Raw genomic sequence first — 21,893 nt, forward strand, 5'->3', positions numbered from 1 at the left:
TCCTCTATAATCATTGGTTTTTGAAGCCTACGGTTCATGTGAGCTGTAACCAGCATTTGAAGTAGCCACTTCACCATCACTACCAGTTAGTTGCCAAATTCTATTCCTTCGAGTTTGATTTCTAAATAATAATAAGATGCGATGATAATAATAATTTTATGGCAACCTGCTGCCATTTGCCATATGGTAAAAGGAAATGCTATTTAATTTTTTTAATTTTTTATTAGATAAATTAGTGTTCACATAAATTTATTTATCTCTAATTTGAGAAAATGTTTAATAATTTGTATAATTTATTAAATAATAGTAAAAATTAATATGTCTATTCTTTTAACTAAGAGTGAGGACCATAGTTTATCTAAATTTTATAATTTGGGACCGAGTAATCTAGCTTAAACTTAATAATAGTTAAAGCTCGCCGTCCTTCTCAATAAATATGTGTTTAATTTAGTAGGTATGAAACTTAAAAATTTTTCTCCCACGTCTAATATAATATGCATTGCTAACTCCGCAACAGTACACCATATCAGTACACAGAGAGAATTTATAGGTGTTTAACATAAATTTATCATTTATGAATGTGATTTATCAATGAACATACAGTTTAGCTTATAAGGATTTGTAGCTACACAACTAATTAATTATTTTAGGTTCAAATTCTAGAAAAAAGCATGTTAAAATTCAAAAGAAAGAAGAGCTATGTTTTAATATCTATAATTTTATATATATATATTTATAATTACATATTTATTATATCTACTATTGCTCAATTATTCTAACTATAACTAAAACATAATATAAATTTAAACTATTTTGTGTTGATTTTTCATTATCTCCTAAATATCTTTTAATAATTTAATAATCTTACCTAACTCGAATAAAATTGTTTTTAGAGTTTATCTATTTTATGCTATACATATTAAATTTATAAATTAAGAAAATTTTTGTTGAAAATATAAAAAAATTTAAATTTTTAATGTATTTATTTTATATTTATTAAATAAAAATATTTAAAATTTTTCATGAATAATAAATTTATTACGTGCCTTTTAAGATACATATTAACTAAACTCTCATTTTTAATAAAAAGATACATATACTAACCAACTTGATTTGGTTAAATAATCAATTTATTTGTCCACTTAAACAAGTACAACGAATTAGTCCTTAGATTATAGTATCAATCTAAATGTCTAAAAGATATCTGAAAAAAAAAAAAAAAAAACATATTGTGTGCTTTAAAATATATTCATGTATGATCATGTGGTCTTAAGTTTTTCTAAAAGGTAAAAGACTGTAATGTTCTATATATAAAAACATACCTAAATATATATTGTTTAATAATTTAATAGTCTTACTTAACTTGAATGAAATTATTTTTAATAAAATAATACATATACTAACAAACTTAAGTTGATTAAATACTTGAATAATCAATTTATTCGTTTATTTAAATAAGTATAATAAATTAGCTAGTTCTTAAATTATAGCACCAATCTAAATCTTTAAGAGATACCAAAGAAAAAAAAAAAGAAGACATGTGTGCTTTAAAATATCAATTTCGTTAAATAAACAACAAAAATTGTAAATAATATGAATAATAGACTACATCTCAGAGCTACTAAACATAAATAAACTTAATTAATTCAAAATTTAAATTTTAAAATTAAAATTAACTTTTTTTTTAATTTATTATTTACGTTGTTCAAAAAAAAGTGTTATTTCTCTGTACTTTCTCTTAAAATATATTCATGTATGATGATGTGGTCTTTTAAGTTTCTCTATATATAAGAACACACCAACCAGATTACAATACACAACTAGAATATAATTTTTCTTCTCAATCTCTTCATAACTAAACAATGAAAGATGTTAAAGTTGAAATCATTTCTAGAGAAAACATTAGGCCTTCTTCTCCCACACCCTCTCATCTAAGAACCTTCAAACACTCCCTTTTAGATCAACTTGTTCCCATTCCTTATGCTATAGTCATCCTATTCTACTCTTCACACAATCTCTCTGAATTCTCCAAGAGACTAGAATTGCTTAAACAATCATTATCTGAAACACTAACACAATTCTACCCTCTTAGTGGCAAGATCAAAGATGATTTGTCCATTGATTGCAATGATGAAGGTGCTAATTTTGTAGTAGCAAAAGTGAATTGTCCTATTTTAGAGTTTCTAGAAAAGCCTGATATGGATTCATTACACAAGTTTCTTCCAATTAGTAATCCACTCTCCCTTGAAACATTTATAGGAACTCATGTGACTAACATTCAAGTCAATGTCTTTGATTGTGGTGGAATTGCCATCGGATTTTGCATTTCTCATAAGATCATCGATGGTGGTTCATTGGACACTTTCTTGAAGATGTGGACAGAAAAAACCAACATCAACCGCGATTTAAAACTCTTGACAGAACCAAATTTTTCTACAAGTTCTCTCTTCCCTACAAGTACTTTACATTTCAGAGACTTATCAAAGAAAATTTGGAGTTCCTTGTTTAGAGAAGAAAAATGGGTCACAAGAAGATTCTTGTTCACAAATTCAGCTATTAACACACTCAAGGCTCAAATACTAGCTAAATCTTCATCTGATAATCCATTGAAGAATCATCCTACACGTGTTCAGATAGTTTCTGCATTTTTGTGGAAGTGTTTCATGGCTGCATCGAAGTTACAATTTGAAACTCAAAGGCCTTGTGGGATTATTCATATGGTGAATCTTCGCCGAAGAATGGACAAATCTCTACGTCCTGAGAATTCTATAGGGAATTTTCTATGGTTCACACTAGCAGATCACATGGATGAACATGAGTTGAGTTTGGATGAGTTGGTGAGTAAATTGAAGAACTCAATTGAATTAGTTGACAAAGATTTTGTTGCAATATTGCAAAGTGATGAGGGAAGTTCAATTATGGAAAATGGTCTTAGGATTCTTGACAGTAAAATAAAGGATGAGGAATTGGAAGCATTTAGTTTTAGTAGTTGGTGTAACTTTGGATACTATGATGCTGATTTTGGATGGGGAAAACCTATGTGGGTGAGTAATATTGGTTTAAAGAGTACTTATGTGTTTTTGAATATGATATTTTTGGTTGATACCAAATTCAAAGATGGTATAGAGGCTTGGGTTACCTTGGATGAGATGAAAATGAAGCATTTGGAGTTATTCACTGAATTGCTCAATTATGCAACTCTTGATCCAAGTCCTTTGACAATGTCTAACTCAAGGTTATAGGCTTGAATCGATTCATTCTCTTCTTTGTTATCTTTAGCCATTAAATAAAATGTGGAACCTATTCTAGGACTACCACACTTAAGAGAAATAATTATTATAATGTGTTTCATGTATTAGTCAAAACATTTTGTAATTTTCATAATAAGGTGGGGGCATATTATTAAGCTCTATCTATTGTAATAGTAAAGAAAAATGAATCCATTTGGTGTTTTAAGTGTTTTGGGTGTTATGTCTAGTACTTCTTATTTGTCGGAAAAAAAAAAGAGCCGAAGGTTTTTAGGTTTTAATTAAGTTGGATGGTGGGACAGTGTAGTAGTCTTTTTTTTTTTTTTCCCAGAAGGATATGAAAACTTTTATCATATGGAAATGTTTGTTCAGTTCATTATTGGTTTGGTTTTTCTTCATACTTAGCATGTGTTGAGATTTTGATTTTTTTAAAAGAAGAAAAAAATTGATGCTAAAAAAAAGTGAATATATAAAAGTATTGTTTTTCTGTCTAAAAATTCTAATATATATCATCATTATTTCTATGTGTTCATGCAATTTATAAGAAGAGATGTTAATCAATAAATAATGTATTCTGTACCATGATATATAGATACTGATATGGACACGGGACACGACACGACATAAAATACGTAGACATATAAATTTAAAATTCTTATTATAAGACATAAGATACGACATATATATATATATATATAGGTGATGTCTATAGTGGCTTGGATTCTGATGACTAAAAGTGGCTAAAAGTTGACTGACCAATAGTAAGATGACACCTAATAAAAAAATTTTAAAGTCAAATATGTAAAGGGAGATAAAAATTGATTTTTACCGGAAGGACAAATATGTAAAAGAGATACAATCAAATTTTTACCGGAAGGACAAATATGTAAAAGTGGCTTCTTTGATTTTTCTTTTGTTTGTTTGCGCCTTGTGGTGTGTTCTAATTTGATTTTTAGACAAAAAAAAAAAAAAAAGTTAGGAGCACCACACAATCAAAAAGAGAATACATCGAATGAATAATGAAGCTGAATTATCAGAGCATCTCTTCATCAACAGGGGAAGTTGGATGAATTTTTGTGGTATCGTCCTTACACTATGAATCACTAGATATTAATAAACATACACTAGTATATTCATTAATCTACCTTTTATATATTAAATATAAATAATAATAAAAGGGCATACGAAAATAGTAAAATAGTAAAGGTTTTATACTTTTGGTAAGGAATTTTAGATTTAAAATCTTAAAAATGATAAATTTATTTTTACGATAAGTTTGACTAAATTATTATATAATGATTTTAATTAAGAAAAGTATAGATAGACAATGAAAATATTAAACAATGTGAATAATAGATATATCAAAAATTTAATTCACTAGGTGTGCGGATGCTTATTCTAATATTAAGATTTATGTGAGTAATTTAGAGTGTAGTGTATTTTATTTGAATTTGGCCAATTTTAGAGCCTGTTGTTCATGTTGTTTAAGAAAGTCATTAGTTACTTAACATAACTCAATTAACTTTTTATGAAAATAATTGTATATAAATTTTACTTTAATAAAAAATATTACTAAAATAATAATAATAATAATAATAATAATAATAATAATATTATTATTATTATTATTATTATTATTATTATTATTTTGGAACCAAAATAAGCTCAACACACTAATGTGGAGCAAACGAACTAAACAACAAGTACTACATAAAAATACATAAAATCCTTGTAACTTCCGGCAATGCCTTCAACCACCAAAAAGATCACTCTCGATCCATTCTTTGTAGCTCAGAATCGTTTTCCTTATTACGAACTCAACACCTGTTTTTTGATTATTGAAAATCCTAGCATTACGTTTCACCCAAATGTTTTAAATAACTGCAAAGAACCCCATCAACCACTTCTTCTGATCTTGTTTCGGCTTATGCTTACCAATCCACCTCTCAAACAGTTCCTTATGGTTCTAAGAATAGACCAAACTTCACCAAAAGACCTCAATCAACTACACCACACCTGCCATGTTAATTCACATAGAAGAAATAAATACTCCACCGACTCTATCTCCTCCGTGTTGCCCATGGTAATTTCTGCCACGTTTTTGTTTTATGGTTGCACCTAAATTATTTAGATTAAATAAGTAAATTATTTCAATAAATATTATTTATCAAATAATTTTTTAATTTTTTTATTAGATAAATTAGTGTTCACATAAATTTGTTTATCACTAATTTGAGCAAATGCTTAATAATTTTTATAACTTTATTAAATAATAGTATAAATTAATTTGTCTAATTTTTTTATTTTTGACTAAGAGTGAGGACCATAGTTTATCTAGACTTTATAATTGGGGACCAAATAACTTACCTTAAACTTAATAATAGTTAAAACTCGTCGTTCTTCCCAATGAATGAGTTTAATTTAGTATAAGTATAAAAGTTAAAAATTCTTTTCCCATGCCTAACATGCATTGCTAACTCCGCGACACCATATTAATTAGTTTACAGAAAGCAGTTAATGGTGTTTCACATAAACTTATAAACGTGATTTACCAATGAACATATAGCTTAGCTTACAAGGATTTGTACCTACACAACTAATTAATTATTTTAGGTTCAAATTATTATTGTTTTATTCACTAATATTTTCACTTAACTGATTTAATATTATACATTTAAATTTTTATAATCTTTTAAATTAGTTTCTATATACTTATTTCTATAGCCATTTTTTAAAAATTCATTTATTTTATAATAATATTAAAATATTAATATATTTAACATTTATATTGTTATATAAGAGATTAATAATGATTTATGTTATGATAATCACATTGCGTATTTTAAATATATTTTTCTTATAAAAAATACTTTTTTTTCTAATTTTATATGTTCATAAACCTTTTTTTCTTTTAAGAATCCAATGAGTTCATATCATGAGTCAAAATGCTTTTATATAGCGAAAAATATAATACACAAAGAGATAAATAAAAAGTTTATGTAAAGTTTGGTCCTTTATATTAAAATTTCTAAATCTGTTGTTGCATATAATATTCATAATTAAACACTTATTATATCTAATATAATCATACTACTATTGGTTTAAAGAGTACTTATGTTTTTACCAATATGATAACTTTGGTTGATACCAAATTCAAAGATGGTATAGAGGCTTGGGTTAACCTTGGATGAGATGAATATGAAGCATTTAATTTGGAGTTATTCACTGAATTGCTCAATTATGCTACTCTTGATCCAAGTCCTTTGGCAATGTCTAACTCAAAGTTATATAGACTTGAATCGATTTATTTTTTCTATTATCATTAGCCATTAAATAAAATGTGGAACCTATATTGTAAGAATTAAAAAAAAAACACCTATGTACATACTTTATCTCAGCTCATGCACTTAAGAGGAATTATTTTATAATGTGTTTTATGTATTAGTCAAAACATCTTGTAATTTTCATAATTAGGTGGGGCATATTATTAAGCTCCATTTATTGTATAGTAAAGAAAAATGAATCCATTTGATGTTTAACATTTAAGTGTTTTGGGTGTTATGTCCAATACTTCTTATTTGTCAGGAATTAAAAAGAGCCGAAGGTTTTTAGGTTTTAATTAAGTTGGGTGGTGGGACAGTAGTAGTTTTTTTTAGAAGAATATAAACACTTTTATCGGATAGAAATGTTTGTTCAGTTTATTGTTGGTTTGGTTTTTCTTCATACTTAGGATGTGTTGAGATTTTGATTTTTCTTTTTAAAAGAAAAAAAATGATGCTAAAGAAAAAGTGAATATCTATATAAGTCTTGTTTCTCTATCTAAAAATTTTAATATATATCATTATTTCTATGTGTTCATGTAATTAAGAAGAGAGGTTAATAAATAATAATGTGTTCTATACTTTGATCCATAAACACTTACATAAATACAGGACATAATACGATACAGAACACGTAGACACGTGAAATTTAAAATTCTTATAAAACACACGACACTGCATATATATAAAATATAAAATATTTTAGCTTACTCTAAATAGTGGTTTTGAATAATTTTTTTTAATAAATATAATTAAAATTGATGATTTTTTAGTCTACTCTAAGTGTTTTCTGTTTCACTTTAGAACAATAATATTGAAGTGTTGATAAATAGTAAATACATCTTAAAAATCTAACTCAATATGAAATACATGAAGTAGATAATCTGATTTATATTTAAGTGTTACGTTTTTTGTATGTATATAGTCTCATGCATGTGGGGAAGTTGAAGAGAACTAAGAAAGCTATGGTATGAATAAATAATGTCATTTTAAAAAGCAGGTGGGAGGCTAAGTACAAAAAAGGATAGATGTCCAAATTTTTTCCAATCAAGTTTTGATATTTAGCGATCAATAATATAGAATTTAATCTCGTTGGTGCATCTCCTTCCACCATGATAAAAAAAAAAAAAAGAAAATAGCGTTTTCTTCGTCATGACAGTGTTTCGTTGCTGCATTTTTTTTTGCTATGGCAAAGAAGAAGAAGCATCTCTTCTGCCATGACAAATAAGAAAATTAAAAATTTTGTTAAAATTTTCTGTTATCATCGAATTTTTGATGGCTATATCAGTATTTTTTGTTTATTGTGACGTCACTTTTTTATATAGTTAAGTAATTTTGTCAAATTTTAAATTTTTAAAGATTATTTTATACTATTTTATCAGAATCAAAATCTTTTAAATATTAATTTAGTATTTATTTTTTTAGAGGAATATAATTTATATTTGTATATATTCAATTATAAGTGAGATACAATTATGAAATGACATGTGTGAGTTTTATATTTTATTTAATAATAAATAACTATATGTGTGCTTATTTTAATGTATGAGAAAAAAATACAACTACAATTTTATTTATTAATTTATGACAAATTTAGGAGTGAGAATATTTTCTCCACTTCCAATTTTTTGGAATAAATATTTTTATGTAAAAGTCACGTGTAGCCGCAACTCTCAATTTTTATCATCAATAAATGAAAATTTAATCAATTATAATATCTATAAAAATTATTTAACCAATCAATTATTTTTTTAGAAAAAAATTCAAAGTTTATCCGACTCTTTTAAAAGAATTGGATAAAATTTGATTTTTTTTTCTAAAAAAATAATTGATTGGTTAAATAATTTTTAACACATGTTAGTCTAATAAGAAGTGATGATAATAGCTTCATGGTAACCTGCCATTTGCCATATGGTTAGGGAAAATGCTGTTTTATGCAAAGCCAAACCTTATTTGTCAACTAAACCAAAATCAATCTAAACCATACATTGTATTTTGATAAAGAGAGAAGTGTGTGAAAAATAATAGAATAATTATTCAAATCAGTAAGAATTTAAAATTAAATATTTTAATCTTTTAAATTTTAAAATATACAAAATAATTTTTAATATTTATTTTTATTAAATGATATAGTCTCTTTCGTTTGTTAGTTACTAACAATAATTTTTGACGTGAAACATTAACTTGTGCACATGTGTGATATGGACAAAGCATATAAAATAATTTTTAAAAAATTTAAAAAATCTCAAAATATTTTCTAAAAAATTTAAAAACTTTAAAATAAATTTTTTTGAATTATTTATATATAATTACTTCTAAATTAATAAATTTTAATTTTTAATATTTTTGGTGTATTTATCTCAAATTTAATTATTTATAAACAAATTTTATATATATTTTAAAACAAATAAATTATAAATTAATTTTAAAAGGCACTTTTTTCAAAAAATTAAAATTAAAATAAATGAATTTATATTTATTTTTAACTATGCAAGATATTAATTTAATTTAATTATTGGTATCATATATTCTATGATCATTCTTTAATGATAAAGAAGAGAATAAACTAGCGTTGTTTGAAAAGATAGGAGAACTCTCATTTAACATAAAAAAATTTATGTAAATAATTGAAAATATTTGTGCAAATACGTATAAAGACAACATTTTAAAACTTGTATACAATGCAAACCAAGTTATCTATGAAGTCAAATGTTTAGTCAACCACAAAATTGATGCAGATGTGATTTACAAAAATATAAAGCTCTTAATACTTTGCAATATTTAAAAAAAAAGTCTTAGCAAATTCAAATGTTTTGTTCATAATTTTTTTTAAAAAATTTTAAAATTCAATTGTAATGTTGCATAAAATTAAATAAGTTTATAGTTAAAATTTGTTATGCTATCACAAGCAATTAGCAATTGTCCCAAGAAAATATAGATTTTTTTTTTCACTTTGAAATATTTTTCTAAATTTATTAACTATTAATATCTCAAAAATTTAGGTTATATAAATAATGACCTTCATAATTCAATAACGTCTTATCTTTTAAGTGTTATTATTATAATTTTTATATCATTTATTTTTATATAGATATCATATTAATGATTAAATAATATTAATTTTATGATATTTTAGTGTTAATAAATAAAATTATGTTTTAGTATATATTTTAATATTTTTTGTATTTTTTATTTATTATATATTTTAATAATATTTTATTTTTATAATTTATTTTTTTTAATTAAAAGTGAGGACCATAGTTTATCTAGACTTTATAACTAGGGACCGAATAATCTAACTTCCCTAAACTTAATAATAGTTAAAACTCGCCATTCTTCCCAATGAATGAGTTTAATTTAGAAGGTATGAAACTTAAAAATTTTTTCTCCCATGCCTAACATGCATTGCTAACTCCGCGACACCATATTAATTTATAGACCGGAAATGCTAGGTAAACAATAACTATCTTGAACAACATAAATAATTATTAATTATACTACATCTTAATTTAATGTTATTAATTAAATTTAAGATCAATTTATTTTTTTAATTTTATTAATTCATATTATTCAAAAATGTTGTTAATTACCTATACTTTTCCTTCATAGAAAGGAGTTAATGTTGTTTCACATAAATTAACATATAAATGTGATTTTCCAATGAACATATAGCTTAGCTTACAAGGGTTTGTACCTACACAACTAATTAATTATTTTAGGTTCAAATTCTAGATGCTGACATGTTAAAATTCGAAAGAAAGTATTTTACTTGTAAGCTATGGTAATATTAGAAAAATAATAATATAAAATTATCTTGTTTAACTTAACATTTATAATTTTATATATATAATCAAGGATAAACATAAAGGTGATAAATAGTGTGGCATTATCCAATCTCCTTTTCAGCAATTATATCTTTATACAAGATATATGCTTAAAGAAATAAATTTTTTTACATAATTTTAGTTGTTTTATATGTGATTATTTTTTAGTATGTGATAAATTTATATAATTCTTAATTATTTTATTTATTAATATTTTTATTTAACCAATTTAAAATGATATAGTTAAGTCTTTAGAATTTTTCAAATTAGTTTCTAATGCTTATTTCTATAGTCATTTTTAAAAAAATTCATTTATTTTATAATAATATTAAAATATTAATATATTTAAAATTCATATTATTATATAAGAGATTAATAATGATTTATGTTATTATAATCATATTATATATTTTAGATGTTCTTTTTTTATAAAAAATATTTTTTTCTAATTTTATATGTTCATAAACTTTTTTTTTAAAAAAATTCAATGGCTTCATATCATGCGTCAAATGCTTTTATATTGCAAGAAAAATATAACACAAAGAGGGATAAATAAAAAATTTATATGAAATTTGGCCTCTTTATATTAAAATTTTTAAATTCGTTCTTGCATATAATATTTATAATTATACATTTATTATATTTAATATAATTATTCTAATATAAAATATATATTAAAATATAAAATATACATTAAATATAAATTAAATAACATATATATTTATACACATATATATGACTTATTTTAGTGTATAAATAGTATTTTGTATCTAATATTACTCGTTTATTCTAGCAATCATTAGAAAATGCAGAATAAGGTAAGTTTAAATTACTTTATGTTTATTTTCTGTTGTCTCCTAATATTTTTGAGTAAATTAATAGTCTAATCTAATTCGAGTGAAATTTTCTTTTAATAAGAGAATGTATGTACTAATTAATCAAATTGAGTTCATTCATCTATTTAAATAAGTGTGACAAATTAGTCCTTATAGCGTTCATATATAAAAAAGGAGATACTCCGATAAAGATGGTTAAAATATCTTTTTTTAAAGATGTTTGTTATTAACTAAAATTTAATACATATAATTAATTAAACTATATTATTTTTGTCAAAATTAGATTATATAAATTGATTTAGTAAAAAAATTAGTAAATCAAATCTTGAATAGATTTAAATTAATATTATTTTTTATAGAAAATAAATACAATAACTTTATTATAGAAAATGACTAAAATATTTTTATTATATATTTTTTTAATTTTAAAAACTCTAAATTTTAACTCTATAACCACACAAAGAAAAAAAATTAGAACTTAGGGTTCTTAATATATATATATATATATATATATAAAATTTTAACTCTATAACCACACAAAGAAAAAAAAAATAAAAACTCAGGGTTCTTAATATATATATATATATATATATAAAAGAATATTTTAATTATTTTTTATAATAGAAATATTATAATTATTTCTTATAAAAAAATTAATTTAGACCCGTTCAAGGTATAGTTTATTAATTTTTTGGCCAAATCAGTTTATCTGATCTAATTTTGATAAAAATAACATAATTTAATCAATTATATGCACTGAATTTTAATTAATTAAAAACATCTTTTAAAAAGACGTTTTAAGCGTTTTTATCTAAGTGGCTCCCTATAAAAAAAATACCTAACAAAAGAAAGAAAACATGCATGCTTTAAAGTATATTCATATATGATCACGTGATGATAAGTTTCTCTAAAAAAAATAAAAGGGTCTAATGCTCTATATATAGACATATTAACCAGATTAAAATGCACAACTACAATATAACTTTCCTTCTCAATCTCTTCATAAGCTATATAGAGCTGATTATTTTAGCTAAACAATGGAAGAAGTTAAAGTTGAAATTATTTCTAAAGAAAATATTAAACCTTCATCTCCTACACCCTCTCACTTAAAAACCTTCAAACACTCCTTTTTAGATCAACTTGTTCCTTTTCCTCATGCAACAATCATCCTATTCTACACCTCACAAAATCCCTTTGAATTTTCTGAGAGATTAGAGTTGCTTAAACAATCATTATCTGAAACACTAACACAATTCTACCCTTTTGCTGGAAAGATCAAAGATGATTTGTCCATTGATTGCAATGATGAAGGTGCTAACTTTGTAGTAGTCAAAGTGAATTGTTCTATTTCAAAGTTTCTAAAAAAGCCTGATTTGAATTCATTGAACAAGTTTATTCCAACTACTCCAAACTTTGAAAAAACAATGACAGGAGCTCATGTGATTAACATTCAAGTTAATATCTTTGATTGTGGTGGAATTGCAATTGGATTTCGCATTTCTCATAGGATCGCTGATGGTGATTCAATTGACACCTTCCTGAAGGCATGGACAGAAAGAGCCGGCTACAACTGCAATTCAGAACTTTTGACAGAACCAAACTTTGCTACAAGTTCTCTGTTCCCTACAAGTACTTCACATTTCAGAAACTTGTCAAGGAAAACATGGGGTTCCATTTTTAGGAAAGAAAAATGGGTCACAAGGAGGTTTTTGTTCAAAAATTCAGCTATTGCTACCCTCAAGGCTCAAATAGTGGCAACATCTTCATCTGACCCATTGAAGAATCCTCCTAATACTCCTTCACGTGTTCAGACAGTTTCTGCATTGTTCTGGAAGTATTTCATGGCCGCATCCAAGGATCAATTTGGAACTCAAAGTCCTTCTATACTGATTAACACGGTGAACCTTCGCCGAAGAATGCCAGAGTCTCTACATCCTGAGAATTCTATAGGGAATTTTCTATGGTTGGCAACTTCAGAACACACGAGTGAGCATGAGCTGAATTTGAATGAGTTAGTGAATAAAGTGAAGAAGTCAATTGAAGAAGTTGATAAGGATTTTGTTGCAAGGTTGCAAAGTGAAGAGGAAGGGAGTTCAATCATGGAAAATGCTCTTAGGAAAATTAGCGGTGAAACATGGTCTGATAATAAGGGTGATAAGGCATTGGAAATATTAGCTATTAGTAGTTGGTGTAACTTTGGATTCTATGATGCTGATTTTGGATGGGGAAAACCTATGTGGGTGAGTAGTATTGGTATAGAAAGTATTTCAGTGTTAACGAATATGTTAATCTTGGTTGATACTAAGTTCAAAGATGGTATAGAAGCTTGGATTACCTTGGATGAAGAGAAAATGAAGCTTTTGATGTCAAGCACTGAATTACTCACTTATGCAACTCTTGATCCAAGTCCTTTGACAGGGTCTAACTCAGGCTTTCAGGCTTGAATTGATTCATTCTCTTCTTTATCATTAGCCACATCTTATTCATAATGGAAGAGAATGAATTGATTAAGTAATAAAAAAATACGTATGTACTAAGGAGAAATTACTATCGTGTGTTTCATGTTTTAATCAAAGCTTCTTGTAATTCTCACAATAAGGTGGGGTAATGATTATTAAGCTCCATCTATTATATAGTTAAAAAAATGAATCAAGTTGATGCTTTAATTAAGTAGTGTTTTTGGTTTGGTTTGTAAGTTCTTCGTACTTCGGATATTTTGAGATTTTGAATACTTCTTTTTCTTAAATTGATGTTAAAAAAAAAAAAAAGTGAATATAAGAAATTTGTGTTCATACAATTAAGAAGAGAAGTTAATAACATATCTTATATATAGTAGTCAAAAGAGCTTGTAATTTCTATGGTAGCAAAACTATGAGACAGACTTCATAGATATTATTGTAGATATTGTCTCTTTTAAGAAAATTATTGAAAAAGGCCCTTCTCCATGAATTTCTTGGTCATTTGCTCACATATGTTCACGCATCCTTACTGAGTTTTTCTATTTTTTTTCATCCCTTCAATGAATATTGCTTGGGTAGTAGACCTTGTTCACTCCCATAACAACTCTCTAAGTTCATTGTTTTTTCATTACTTGTTGAAATTCCTCCATAAATACCACACACTTCCCGAATTATAGGAATGAGGTCCAGAAAATAAAATGAAAAAAAAAAAAAAAAAAGCTTAGCTAAAAGTTTTCTCCTAGACCTTAATGTGATCCCCAAAGTTGCATATATAAATTTAAAATAGACCCTAAAATTATATAAGAGACAACAAATTGATTCCTGTTCAGTGTAAACAAATAGTTGAGATAGTCCCTATGACACTCCTCTTATTAGAAACAAAGAATAACATTGCAGCAGTATAAAGGCTAGAAGAACAAGAACAATAAATAATTTTAATGCACATCTCAAAGGTAAAGAATGAATAACAAAAACATCAAATGTAAGGTTTAAGTCGATGAACAACTACAAAAAATCGCAAGATCTAATTAACAACCACCAAAACTAATGATAAGTAACAACTACAATTGTTACTGTTCATACATTGACCCGACGCTAAAGCTCAGGTCCAAATGAAAGGCCCAATTTAAAGGATTGCGCCTCACCCTATACCGACCTTCCCCTGAGAAGTCGGTTCTTGCCACGACTTGCTCTAAAGAAGTCGGGGACGAAGATTAGTTGGCAGATAAACACTCATTCAAATAAGTAACTGCCCCTAAAATCTCTTAACCCACTTCCAGGAGCCATATCCCAACTTCCCTAAGATAAAGGGACGGTTATTCCCCCTTTAATGGTGGAACTACTCCAACGGTGGTTATTAGTTCACCACTATAAATACACTGACACCCCTCAAGTATCTGTAAGTTCCAATACTCTCTAAACTTGCTTAGACCTTTGCTGATTTAGGCATCGGAGTGTCTTTGCAGGTACCACCCCCATTCTCTCACATACACAAGTTGGAAGGAAGCTCTCATACGCAAACCTGCTCGGAGACTTCCATCATCGAGCGATTGGGCCAACCCAATAAGTCCAACCCATTAATCTCCGGTTACCCATCGTAACATTGGTGCCGTTGCCGAGGACCCGAGAGATCATTCCATAATGACGGATAATTCACCAGAAGATGGTCATACGGCGTCCGACTCAGAGCAGGAAAATCTGGACACCGGAAATAATGACGCGGACCTGACCCTCCACCAGGAGGCCAACGACCAACACAGAGAAGGCACCTCGGGGCTAAAAAACCCAAAGGTAAACTCCTCGGAGGGACGCGGGTCAGGAAAGGAAGGGCCGCCCCATGCGACGGAAATAATGGGGTTGGTCCACGGTCACCAAGACCGTCTAGAACAGGAAATTGAACGACAACGAGAGGCGGAGAGAAAACTAAGGGAAGAAATAGAACGGCGAAAAGAGTTAGAAGAAAAACTCTTATAGCTAGAATCCTCCCTTAAAAGTCAGAACTTCCGCGGCGACCGAGAAGAATTGCCCTTGGGAGGAGAAGATCCGTTCAGCGAGGACATAATGAAGGCAAAAGTTCCAAGAAACTTCAAAAGCTCTGATATGAACCTCTATGATGGAACCACCGACCCAAAGCATCATTTAAGCAACTTCAAAAGTCGGATGTATCTGGCTGATGCTTCTGATGCTACTCGCTGCAAAGCTTTCCCGACCACTTTGTCAAAAGTAGCAATGAAGTGGTTCGATAGCCTTCCTCCGAGGTCGGTCACCAGTTTCGAGGACCTCTCACGAAAGTTTTTTATGAGATTCTCCATCCAGAAGGATAAAGTAAAACACGCACCAAGCCTCCTGGGAGTAAAACAGGAGGTCGGAGAACCTTTACGAGACTACATGAAAAGGTTCAACAAAGCGTGCTTGGAGATTCAAGACCTGCCCACAGAGGCAGTCATCATGGGGCTAGTAAATGGACTTAGAGAGGGTCCATTCTCCCATTCCATATCAAAAAGACACCCCACCTCCTTGAGCGATGTACAAGAGAGAGCAGAAAAGTACATCAACATGGAGGAGAACGCCAGATTACGGGAGCCGAGCTGGCGACAGTGGCACCCTCACTTAGCAAAAGAGAAAGAGAGGGAGCCCAAGAAAAAAGAGGAGGTCGGCCCCGACAGGCCAAGGAGATATCACTCCTATACTCCTCTAAAAGTTTTCATAGTAGACGTATATAGAGAAATCTATAATACTGAAAGATTGCCGCCCCCTAGACCCATCAAAAACAAAAAGGGAGGAAGCCACGGCGACTACTGCGAGTACCATAAGGTGTATGGCCACTCAACAAATGATTGCTACGACCTTAAAAATGTGATAGAAAGGTTGGCCAAGGAAGGCCGACTTGATAGATATCTCATAGAAAGGTCGGACAATCATGGAAAAAGAAAACGAGATGATGAGGACAGAAGAGACCCACCACCACAAACCCCCGATAGACACATACATATGATCTCTGGAGGATTTGCGGGAGGGGGATTCACTAAGTCATCTCGCAAAAGACACCTAAAGCAAGTTTACCAGGTCGGAGGCGAAGCGCCCGACCTCCCAACCATCTCTTTTACAAAAGAGGATGGGCAAGGAGTGATCCCTGGACATGACGATCCAGTGGTGATAACCATGATCCTGGCGAATGCCCACCTCCACAGAACCTTAGTAGACCAAGGAAGTTCAGCGAACATTCTTTTCAAGCCCGCGTTCGACAAACTAGGATTGGATGAAAAAGAATTAAGGGCTTACCCTGACACCCTGTACGGTTTGGGCGACACGCCAATAAAACCACTAGGATTCCTATCCCTCCACACGATCTTTGGAAGAGGGGAGAAATCCAAAACTCTAAGCGTAGACTTCATAGTCATCGATGTCGGGTCAGCATATAATGCCCTGATTGGCAGAGCTACCCTGAATCGGATCGGAGCGGTGGTATCTACCCCACACATTTGCATGAAATTTTCAACATATGCGGGAATAGCAACGATATGGGGAGACCAGAAATTGGCAAGGAAATGCTACAATAAAAGCCTCAACCTGAGGGGAAAGGGCAGGGAAGTTCACACTATAGAACTCGGCGGAGAAAGAGCCAAAGAAGAGCTGCGGCCGCAACCAGGGGAAAAAACTAAAGAAATACAAGTCGGCAAGGAGGAAGGAAAAAATACCAACATAGGAGCCAGCCTAGAGGAAAACTTAAAGCATAAGTTGACAAAGCTCCTACGAGATAACTCCGACCTCTTTGCCTGGAAGGCCTCTGATATGCCAGGGATAGACTCCGAGCTCATGTCCCACAAGCTCTCAGTGTACCCTGGGTCACGACCTGTCCAGCAGCGAAGGCGTAAGCTCGGTCCAGAACGAGCTCAAGCGGTGGAGGAGCAAGTACAAGCGCTCTTAGAAGCCGGCTTCATTAGAGAAGTTAAATATCCAACATGGCTAGCAAACGTGGTGGTAGTCAAAAAATAAAACGGCAAGTGGAGGATGTGTGTTGATTACACCGACCTGAATAAGGCGTGTCCTAGAGACCCATATCTCCTTCCAAGCATTGACACTTTAGTAGACTCCAGCTTAGGGTATCAATACTTGTCATTTATGGATGTCTACTCGGGATACAACCAAATCCCGATGTACAAGCCGGACCAAGAAAAGACATCATTCATCACGCCTAGAGCGAATTATTTCTACGTGGTCATGCCTTTTGGATTAAAAAATGCAGGGGCCACATACCAAAGGCTGATGAACAAGATATTTGCTCCACACCTCGGGAATCTAATGGAAGTCTACGTGGACGATATGCTGGTGAAAACTAAGGAAGAGACCGGCCTCTTGACAGACCTCTCGCAAGTTTTTAACACCATAAGGCTACATGGGATGAGGCTAAATCCCGCAAAATGTACCTTTGCGGTGGAGGCTGGAAAATTTCTAGGGTTTATGCTAACCCAAAGAGGGATCGAAACTAATCCCGACAAGTATAAAGCCATCCTAGAAATGAAAAGTCCAACTTGCTTAAGAGAGGTCCAAAAATTGAATGGCCGACTTGCAGCCCTCTCCAGGTTCTTGGCCGGATCAGCATTAAGATCCCTTCCACTGTTCTCTTTACTAGGAAAAGGATGCCAGTTTCAATGGACTCCAGAGTGCGAAGAAGCATTCCAAAGATTCAAAAGGTTCTTGAGCTAACCCCCAATCTTGACCCGACCTCTAATTGGGAAAGAGCTTGTCCTATATTTGTCCGTAGCAGACAAAGCTGTAGCATCAGCCCTGATACGAGAAGATGAGGCGGAACAGCATCCTGTATACTTCACCAGCAAAGTTATACAGGCCCTGAACTAAGGTACAATAAACTAGAGAAGTTTGCCTACTCCTTAGTAATAGCCTCACGAAGGCTACGGCCTTACTTCCAAGCTCACACAATAAGAGTCCAAACGAATCAACCCATGAAGCAAATCCTCCAAAAGACGGATGTTTCAGGGAGAATGGTACAATGGGCGATAGAGCTATTCGAGTTCGACTTGAAGTACGAGACCCGGACGGCAATTAAAGCCCAATGCCTCGTCGACTTCATAGCAGAATATGCAGGAGATCAGGAAGAAAAACCAACTACATGGGAACTATATGTGGATGGATCCTCAAACAAGACAGGAAGCGGTGCAGACATAATACTGGTCAATGAAGGAGGAACACAGCTAGAGGTTTCCCTCAAATTTGAATTCCCAGCCTCCAATAATCAGGCAGAGTATGAAGCCTTGATTGCAGGATTAAAGTTGGCAGAGGAAGTCGGTGCAACAAAAGTGATGATATTTAGCGACTCTCAGGTGGTGACCTCCTAAATAAATGGAGAGTATCAGGCCAAAGACCCAAATATGAGGAGATACTTGGACAAAACCTTGGAACATCTCGGGCGTTTTGAAGAAACCAAGATAAAGCACATAACTCGGGATCTCAACATCAGAGCAGACACCCCCTCCAGGTTAGCAAGTACCAAACCAGGAGGGAATAATAGAAGTTTGATCCAGAAAACTCTCCAAGAACCCTCTGTAGCTAAAATAGAGGCCAAACAAGATGTCCTTGAAGTTACCGGGTTGAACCTCGGGTAGATGAATCCCCTAGTTGAATACTTAAAATTTGACATCCTCCCCAAAGAGGAAAAAGAGGCCAAGAAAATCCAGAGGGAAGCACAATACTACACTCTGGTAAAAAATATCCTCTATAAAAGAGGAATATCAACACCATTGTTGAAGTGCGTTCCAACCTCAAGGATCACTGAAGTGCTAGAGGAGGTTCATAATGGGATTTTCGGAAACCATCTTGGAGCCAGGTCGCTAGCCAGAAAGGTAATCCGAGCTGGGTTCTACTGGCCGACCTTGCAAAAGGATGCCACAGAATTCGTGAAGAAGTGCCAGCCATGCCAAATGCACACAAATTTCCACGTGGCTCCCCCTGAGGAGCTCATCAGTATAACTTCTTCGTGGCCTTTTGCAAAATGGGGGATGGACCTATTAGGACCTTTTTCCCAAGCCCCAGGACAAGTAAAATACTTAATGGTGGGAATAGACTACTTCACAAAGTGGATAGAAGCAGAACCCTTAGCCACCATCACCGCACAAAGAAGCTGGAGGTTCCGCTACAAAAATATCATCACCAGGTACGGAGTAGCCAGTATGAAGATTAAACACCAATTCACCTCGGTAGAACACCCACAAGCAAATGGACAAGCCGAGGCAGTGAATAAAGTTATACTGGCAGGATTGAAGAAAAGATTACAGGATGCAAAGGGAGCTTGGGCTGAAGAGCTCTCCCAAGTATTATGGGCCTATCGGACAACATCTCAGTCTGCCACAGGGGAAACACCCTTCCGACTTACCTATGGCGTGGAAGCCATGATACCAGTGGAAATCAACGAACAAAGTCCAAGGGTAATCCTCTACGATGAGGTCGAGAGCACGCGAGGGCACAAAGAAGAACTCGAACTGCTCCCTGAAATCCGAGAACAAGCCCAGATAAGAGAAGCAGCATTAAAGCAAAGGATGACTACAAGGTACAACAAAAAATTCATTCGAAGAAGCTTTGCCCCAAATGACTTAATCCTAATCAGGAACGACATTGGAGTCAATAAATCAGGGGAAGGAAAGCTCGCTGCTAATTGGAAGGGAACATACAAAGTTAGCGAAGTCCTAGGAAAAGGCTATTATAAGGTGACCAACTTAAACGGCGCCGAGCTACCTAGGTCATGGTATGACTGTAATATGAAAAGGTACTATAGTTAAACTCCACTCCCTGATGTACTCTTTTCCCAACTTCACGGTTTTTTTCCCAAAAGAAAGGGTTTTTCCTGGAAGGGGGTTTTTAACGAGGCATCAAAGTGGAGGCTAAGGGATTACAAATTGTCAGAAACCCTTAGCAGCAACAAAGTACCTTTACAAATAAATAAAGATCTTTCCACAATATCTCTTATAAATTCTATCTCTTATAAATTCCTTCTCGCTTTTTCTTTCTTTCTACGAAACGTGCCGACTTAAGCTCGACAAAGCGTGAAAATCCCATGAACCGACCTAGATGGTCGTCAGGATAAAACGACGAGGTACAAGTTGGTGTAAAGAGGTTATAAAAGTAGATCGTGCCAAACTCGGAAATCATTCGACCTGCAAGTCGAAAAAACCGAGAAGCAAAGAAATGTATCGCAAAAATAACCTAACTCATAAAAACTCAATAGAGAAATTGAGCACCAGGAATACCAAAAAGAGACAAGAAAACCTATTGAAAATACCAAGGCAAAGGCTGTCCCAAGTCCTCAAGAAAAATTTAAGAAAAACTGAGAAGAAAGGATAGTCAGCCAAGGAAAAGGTTTTTTCCAAAGGAAAGATCAAAAAGGTTTTTCAAAACCTAAAACAGGAAGGCATGCACACAACAGACAACGAAAGATAACCTAAACCCTTATCCAAAAAAGGGTATTTTTAATATTTTGTTTACGACCATAAAAGGCCAAGAAAATGTCAGCAAAATATCACCACAGCATAAAAATAAATAGTTTAAAAAAGGGGAGACCCACAGGCCAGGCCCCCATATAGCCACAATAAATCTTTAGTTAGGAAGGACGTCACCACCAGAGCCAGGAAGAGTAGTCGGAGCATCACCAAAGACAGGAAGAGTAGTCGGAGCACCATCAGGACCAGGAAGAGAGGTCGGAGTCATATCCATGGAAGACGGAGCGGGAGTCGCAGGAGCCTTCGAAGAACTCGGGGCATCTTTCGGTCGGGGAGGGGACTCCATGATCCTTTGCCCCCGAGTCTTCAACTCGGATTCGGAAATAGGTCGGGGAGGAGAAACGATGTCCCCGTCAACCACTATCTTATCCGGATCCAAAGGAGAGAGATCCAGGTCGGGAGCAAAAACCCCGACCTGTTCTTTGAAGATCTTCCATGCCTCTTCGGCCCCGTCAGCAATGGAGTCCTCCAGATCCGCATAGGCATCCCGAGATCTCACCAAATCCTTCTTCACATCCACAAGGTCCTCGAACAAGCTCGTATAACTTTCCTCCACCTTCAACCTTAGGCCCTCCGCCATGGAGCACTGGGCCCGCAACTTCTTCTCCCTCTCCTAGAGGCCATCCCTCTCCTCCTTCAACTTGGCGACCTCCTCCTTCAGCATCTTCTCCCCTTCTTGATATAAGAGAATTCTC

The 21,893-nt window shown here is 32.1% G+C and overlaps 3 protein-coding genes across 3 annotated transcripts; all 3 read left to right on the forward strand.

Moving 5' to 3' along the window:
* Positions 1–1,836: 1,836 nt before the first annotated feature.
* LOC112729095 (epi-neemfruitin B 7-O-acetyltransferse L7AT-like) lies at positions 1,837–3,731 on the forward strand. The gene has a single exon (XM_025779457.2). It carries the CDS (start codon positions 1,863–1,865, stop codon positions 3,240–3,242), a length of 1,380 nt encoding a protein of 459 aa, XP_025635242.1. The 5' UTR covers positions 1,837–1,862; the 3' UTR covers positions 3,243–3,731.
* Positions 3,732–12,134: 8,403 nt separating this feature from the next.
* LOC112729096 (epi-neemfruitin B 7-O-acetyltransferse L7AT-like) lies at positions 12,135–13,882 on the forward strand. Its single transcript, XM_025779458.3, has one exon. It carries the CDS (start codon positions 12,266–12,268, stop codon positions 13,670–13,672), a length of 1,407 nt encoding a protein of 468 aa, XP_025635243.1. The 5' UTR covers positions 12,135–12,265; the 3' UTR covers positions 13,673–13,882.
* A 2,967-nt stretch (positions 13,883–16,849) lies between these two features.
* LOC140177176 (uncharacterized) lies at positions 16,850–17,683 on the forward strand. The gene has a single exon (XM_072210005.1). It carries the CDS (start codon positions 16,850–16,852, stop codon positions 17,681–17,683), a length of 834 nt encoding a protein of 277 aa, XP_072066106.1.
* Positions 17,684–21,893: the final 4,210 nt, after the last annotated feature.

The sequence above is a fragment of the Arachis hypogaea genome, chromosome 12, assembly GCF_003086295.3.
Source record: "Arachis hypogaea cultivar Tifrunner chromosome 12, arahy.Tifrunner.gnm2.J5K5, whole genome shotgun sequence".
Lineage (NCBI taxonomy): Eukaryota > Viridiplantae > Streptophyta > Magnoliopsida > Fabales > Fabaceae > Arachis > Arachis hypogaea.